General features: G+C 54.5%; 1 protein-coding gene across 1 annotated transcript; it reads left to right on the top strand.

The window, feature by feature from the left end:
* The first annotated feature begins 246 nt into the window (after positions 1-246).
* On the top strand, positions 247-4,619 carry STOML1 (stomatin (EPB72)-like 1). The gene is made up of 7 exons (XM_010184849.1): positions 247-394; positions 586-692; positions 829-978; positions 1,478-1,681; positions 2,171-2,399; positions 2,999-3,214; positions 4,417-4,619. The coding sequence occupies exons 1-7, from the start codon at positions 247-249 to the stop codon at positions 4,617-4,619; spliced, it is 1,257 nt and encodes a 418-aa protein (XP_010183151.1).
* The last annotated feature ends 1,752 nt before the right edge of the window (positions 4,620-6,371 follow it).

The following is a 6,371-nucleotide window of genomic DNA, read 5'->3' as shown; positions in this document are numbered from 1 at the left end:
AAGGAAACCCGTCGAAGGATTTGATTTTTTCTAGCAAGCATCCTCCAGGATAACAGCAGGAGTGGTCAGGTCTTCTCCGGCATCTCTCCCATTGCACTTCGGACAGGGAGGTTTGCTGGGCAGGGATATTGGACTGGGACAGGGCCAAGCACAAGCCATGGTGACCCCAGAGGTGGCTGCGATGGCAGTGGGAACCCGGGCTTAGAGGGCTCTGAGTGCTGGCAGCAGGGTCCCCTACAAGACACCATGTTCAGCCGGTCAGGATACCAGGCCCTTCCCTTGGGAGACTTTGACCGCTTCCAGCAGTCCAGCATCAGGCTCTACAGTGCCCAGAAAGGCTTCTTCTCCTTCGGGTCCAAGGAAGATCCTCTGGGGCTGGCTGGGAATGCTGCAGGTGAGTCCCAACGTCAATGGGGACACGCTGCCGTCCCCTCTGTTGCCACTTGTGTGGTAGGGTGGGTGCCCCCCGTGCTGCCGGCTTCCCTGGGGTGCAGGGTGCATGGGAGGGAAGAGGCTTGGATGGGGGTCCGCAAGCAGGGAATGGGGCTTTGAAGCAGGTACATCTCCTGTTTCACCCCCCTGCAGACTCCTCCCAGGGTTGGTTGTCCTGGATCTGCCATGGGATTATCACCTCCTTGGTCTTCTTGTTGATGGTTGTCACCTTTCCTATCTCAGGATGGTTTGCCTTGAAGGTAAGCAGGTGAGGAGTGGTATGGAAACCCACCCTCCATGGGGGGTACCATTCCTTGGTCCCCCTGGTCCCATTGATCCTGGCAACATAGGACCCAGGGTTTTGCTTCTGCTCTGGTCCAAACTTTCCCATTCCAGATCGTGCCCACCTATGAGCGAATTATCATCTTCCGCCTGGGCCGCATCCAGGTGCCACGGGGACCCGGTGTGGTCCTGCTACTTCCCTTCATCGATCACTGGCAGCGTGTGGATCTGAGGACCAGGGCCTTCAATGTGCCCCCCTGCAAGGTGAGCTGCCCCGGGCCTTGGAGTAGGACAGGGAGATATCTCTAAAATAGCCAGAGGTGGATTTTGGGACGGTCTGACCCTTAATGCCATGCATGGACACAATTTTCAGTTTTTCCATTCTCATGGCGTGGTGAGGGGGGGTTGTAGCTGGTGCTGTGAACCCGAAGTCCTCACCTGCCTGTGGTTGAAAAGCTCCTTCTGACTGTGCATACTTTGTTCAATGCACATTCCTGGCTGGAAACATCTCAAAAACATCAATCCCTATCTTTCCCAGATGTCTCTCAATAACAGCCCCATGCTGGAAACTATCCTCACCATTCAGACTAGCCCGAACTTCATCAGTTAGGTTGGTTTTGTTTCTAATAAACCTCTTAATAAAGACATCTGGAGCTGGTTGCCACCTGGGAAAGAAGTGAAAGCTTTTGCTCCCAGGGTCTACACACAAGGGTTGGATCATGGGGTGGAGAGGGGGAGACATCCTGACTCCCCTCTGCCCCAGCTGACCTCCAAGGATGGGGCGATCATTTCCATGGGTGCTGATGTCCAGTTCCGGGTGTGGGACCCTGTGTTGTCCGTCATGATGGTGAAGGACCTCATCACAGCCACCCGGATGACGGCACAGAACGCCATGACCAAGACCTTGATGAAGAGGAGCCTCCACGAGATCCAGGTGGAGAAGCTGAAGATTGGGGAGCAACTGCTGGTGAGGACTGCCCTAACCCCACAGAGCCTTCCAGACCCCCTAAACCCTTGGGTTCTTGGTGTGGAGGTAACAATAAGGGAAAGCTGTAGCTGCTGAAGGTCCATCTGACCATGGACCTGGCCAAGGAAGGGAGCTAGGAAGACGTGGTGATTAGTGGGGAGCAGATACCTTCAGGCTGTGGCTGTCTGGAGCTATGTGACTTATCTTGAAGGGCTTTGGCCACACAGGCTTAGATTTGACCTCCGTATCTCCACTAGGAAAATGTCTGGAGGGGGCTGCAGACTGGGGCAGAAGAGCAATTAGGGAGCTGGGTTGGATGTGGGAGTGGCCAGCTTGGAGGAGGTGGGCTGTTGAGCCTGGCCCAACACCCCACATCTAAAGCTGGTGGGTAGCAGAAGTACAAGGTATGGGAATGCCCAGGGTTGGGGGTGCTGTGGTAGGTGGTCTCCACGGCCATACCCACCTCTCCCATTCTTCCTGGCTCTGCAGCTGGAGATTAACAACATGACCAAGTCCTGGGGCCTGGAGGTGGATCGGGTGGAGCTGATCATGGAAGCTGTGCTGCAACCACCAAAGGAGAATCTGGTGGGCCCTCTGGCCACTGTGCCACCTGTCCCTGGGCTGGAGGGGCTGGATGGCACCATTCAGCAGCTGGCTGCCCATTTCTTCAGCGACACCCTGGCTCTGGCAGGCAACAGGACCAGCGCTGCAGAGGCAGGTAACCAACCCCCAGCCACCACTTGCCCAATGACCCTTGTATCTGTTGGCTGTTTGACAGAGGATTCAAAGTCTGGGAGATACCACGCTTCCACAGACACAGCACAGACAGGGGGGAGGAGAGAGAACCGCTTCCAGCACAGCTCCATACGGCATGTGACACCACACAACCTTTCTAATAAGACATTAGAGATGGGACTAGGGGAGGGCAGGAGCAGATCTGCAGGAGTCTGGGCTCAAGACCAATGCAGACCTCAGCATTTCCATCAGCAAACATAGGGAAGGGCCTGAGCTTGCCTAAAATCACATCTGAGGGCAACATGGATTTTTTTTTTCCCCCAGAAAGCTGCACCAATTTGTGCCCTGCTACTGCTACTTCTTTCAGGGATAATTTTCCATCACCAGGTAGGAGGGAAAGATGAACCCAAGACAGACAGAGGAACATGCAGTAGGAACTGGCAAAACCATGTTGTCATTTTCTTGCTTAGTTGGAAACTTGCTGGATAAGTGGGTTTGTCTGCTCCAGAGACCTTTGTTGTGGGGTCCAGCACCACTCAAAGGTGTCCCCTCAGCACACTCCTGTCCCTTTGTCCCCAGCAGAGAGTGTTGAGATGGTGAATGAGGTAGAGCCTCCCACCGCTTTGCTCCTCACTGCCACCGGCAGCGCCCGGAGGAAGCCCAGCGCGGACGAGCTGTTCTCGGCAGTGGAGCCTGTCCTCTCCGAGGCCTTGGTGGGCCAGGTGGGAGCATCCTACCAGGTCAACATCGCCCTGCCCAGCGGCGCCTGGAGCACCTACTTCATAGACCTCTCCTCAGGTCACCACTCTCTGGAGTTGTTGTGTTGGATGTGGGAGGGTGTTTCACACCCATGGCCCCTTTGCATGCTGTGAACCCCACAAAGTTTGGTGGTAGTGGGTCCCAAACCAACTCCGTTTGGTAGCTCCATGAAAGGCACCCCAGGGTCCATTAACTGAGCACTGCAGTTTGGTGACTGTGACCTTGAGTCCATGCTCCCTGGAAGTCCAAAATATAATTTGGTTTTGGTTAAAGCCAGGAATATTCCATCAGAAAGAGAGTGTTGATAGAAAACTGGCAGCCAGGTCTCCTTGTGGCTGGCCAAGTGGGATGGCTCAGGGATCTCAGGGTTTGTTGTCTCTTCTGTGCCACTGGTCCAATGGGGTGGTGATGGAGGGACATGCAAGGGCAGCACCTTGGGCCACTGCCATGCTGGAAGATGTCCTCCCAGCAACATAATCCATTCTTGCTATGGGTGCTGATGGTTTTCCTGGTGTTCACGTGTGCTGGTTTTGGCTGGGATAGAGTTAATTTTCTTCATAGCAGCTGCTGTGGGGCTGTGTTTTGGATTTGTGCTGATAGTGGTGTTGATAACACAAGGATGCTTTCCTTATGGCTGAGCAGTGCTTACACAGAGTCAAAGCCTTTCCTGCTTCTCCACCCCCCCCCACAGCAAGTAGGCTGGGGGTGCACAAGAAGCTGGGAAGGGACACAGCCAGGACAGCTGACCCCAATGACCAAAGGGATATTCCAGACCATAGGATGCCATGTTTGGCAATAAAAAGCTGGGGGAAGGAGGAGGAAGGCGGAGATCTTTGGAGTGATGGCATCATACCAGCTACTATGGAGAAAATGAACTCTATCCTGGCCAAAACCAGCACATCATGGCAAAATTAGGACAAGGCTTGTAGGTGGACCACTATAACAGGACATTTGTGGAGGACCACAATAGAAATTTATCTCCATAAGGACTCCTGTCTCCAGAATCCCCCTGCCAGGCCCTTGTCTGTCATCTGGCCCAACTCAATCATCAAATCATTAAGGCTGAAAAAGACCTCTCTAAGATCATCAAATCCTGCTGACAACCTGACACCTCCATGGCCACTAAACCATGTCCCAAAGAGCCACATCTAGATTATGAAATGGTGAGGGGGAACACCAGCAGGCAAAGCTGGATCCTGAAACCTGCTGTTTCTCCTTCTCCCACCCATCGTGTCCTACAGGCAGCGGACGGGCTGGCTGTGGCATGCCCGACGGTAGCCCCGATGTCATTCTGGAGGTAGCAGAGAAGGACCTGCAGGACCTCTTCTTGGGTGACTTGCGTCCCTTGAGTGCCTACATGAGCGGGAGGCTGCAGGTGAAGGGTGACCTCCACCTTGCCCTGAAGCTGGAGGAGCTCGTCAAGGCAATGAAGCAACATAGATAGAGCATGCGTGTGGGTGCGTGTCTGTGTGCATGTGTCTTTGTAGGTGTGTGAAAGGGGAGGGGACATGTAGGGGCGCAGTGGGGGCCTGGCCCTGCTAGAGCTCCTGCTGCTCTCCCCAGTTGAGTGAAGACCTGAGCAGGGAAACTGAGGCTGAGCTCCATTGCCTGTCCTTGTCCTTGGCTTTCCCTCTCCAGCCCATCCTTTGCCTACAATGTTACAGGGTGGGAACCAGTTTTCACCGCAGCATGTGCCAGTGTGCTTCTAGGTCCCTTGGCCAATAGGCTATCAGGGCACAGATCAATGTCCTGGTGCCCTCATGGCCAGGCATCTTGGACTGGCAGGGGCATGAGCTGAACAGGTTGGATGGAGAAGACCTTGGGGACACTGTGGCCAAGTAGTCATGGGATGGGGTGGGCAGCTGAAGCAGGGTATGAGGGCTGGCTGGACCAGACTGGGATGCCACCAGCATGCCAGACTTGGAGTGATGGATACTGCACCCCGATGTTTCTGGGGAAGGAGCAGAGGTATTTTGGGGAATGACCTGCCTTGGAGGTATCCGAGCCGTCCCAACATAGCAGTTTGTAATAAGTGATTGCGCTAATTTGTGCTTCAAAGTGCTTTTGCATGTGTGCTAAGAGGCTGGCCTGCAGGGGTGCGTGGACTGTATAAAGACGTATTTAGATATTTACTTATTTTGTAAGCTTCCTTTCTATTACCTCTCCGTGGACAATAAACCCAGCCTGCAGCCTTGTGCTCGGGCAGTGATGAGCTGATGGCTTCTACTGGCACACAGGGCTGCACCCCTCCATGCCTCAGTTTCCCTGAAGGTACCCAAGGTGCTGTGTAAAGAGGCCACGTGCTGGCCAGGGCATGGAGAGGCTGCATGGTGGGGCTCCATCTCACAATATGGTCGTGATGGACACCTGAAGGTCACAAAGGAAGAGTTCTCAGGATGCGGCATGGCCTCTCCAGGGATGTTCAGATCCCCAACAACACCTCAGAGTTGAATCTTTTGCTGGACCACTGGGACAAGGCTGACTGGTCTTCCCGGCCTGGCCTATCCATGCAAGGGGCTGCTTCCCAGGGGGGGACAGGGAGAAATAAAATATTTCCAGAATTGAAGTGGTTTGAATTTAAATATTTCATGGGTGCATTTGGGCCAAACCTCATGCTAAATGTCTTCTTCAAGACCTGAGGCTGGGTGGCACCAGCCTGGGCCAAGCTTTGGAGACTCTACAAGCATCAAATGCCCTGAGGGGTGGCAACAGTAGAGCCCTACCATGCCCTTTCCTTTTGGGGCTGCCAAGCTGGGTGAACCCCAACTTCTCCTGGTGGTCTCTAATCTCTGGTGGTTCCCCTTTTTTCTGTGGTAGTCTCCCTTCTCGTCGTGGTCCCCATGGTGCAGATGGCTGGTGGGTACCGATGCTCTGCTGGAAAGGGCAAAGGAAACCCAGGACGCAGTCCCCTTCAGTCCAAACAGGGATGTGGAAATGGTCTCCAAGGAATTGGAGATGCATAATCCCTGAGTCCCCTCTCAGCACGACACTGAGACCCTACTGTACATCCCCTGGTGGATGCTGCTTCTTGGAGGGCCTTCTTGGGGTCCCCCCCCGGGTTTCTTCCTTCCTGAGTGGCCGGGAAGGGCTGGGCTGGGCAGGGTTTTGTGGAGTTCCCCGCCCCCTCCCCGCCACGAAGGAGGAGTTATTCGCCGCTGAGAAGAAATCGAAACTGCAGGCAGGCGGAAGGGCGCTG

Source organism: Mesitornis unicolor, unplaced genomic scaffold (assembly GCF_000695765.1).
Source record: "Mesitornis unicolor isolate BGI_N332 unplaced genomic scaffold, ASM69576v1 scaffold27715, whole genome shotgun sequence".
Classification (NCBI taxonomy): Eukaryota; Metazoa; Chordata; class Aves; order Mesitornithiformes; family Mesitornithidae; genus Mesitornis; species Mesitornis unicolor.
Note: the sequence above shows the minus strand (reverse complement) of the source record. Positions and strands in the feature narration are given on the sequence as shown.

Bases quoted from the DNA above. Each gene is read 5' to 3' on its own strand.
- STOML1 (XM_010184849.1), top strand. From the start codon at position 247: ATGTTCAGCCGGTCAGGATACCAGGCCCTTCCCTTGGGAGACTTTGAC. The intron at 395-585 runs GTGAGTCCCAAC...ACCCCCCTGCAG, and splicing joins GCTGGCTGGGAATGCTGCAG to ACTCCTCCCAGGGTTGGTTG. The intron at 3,215-4,416 runs GTCACCACTCTC...CGTGTCCTACAG, and splicing joins CTTCATAGACCTCTCCTCAG to GCAGCGGACGGGCTGGCTGT.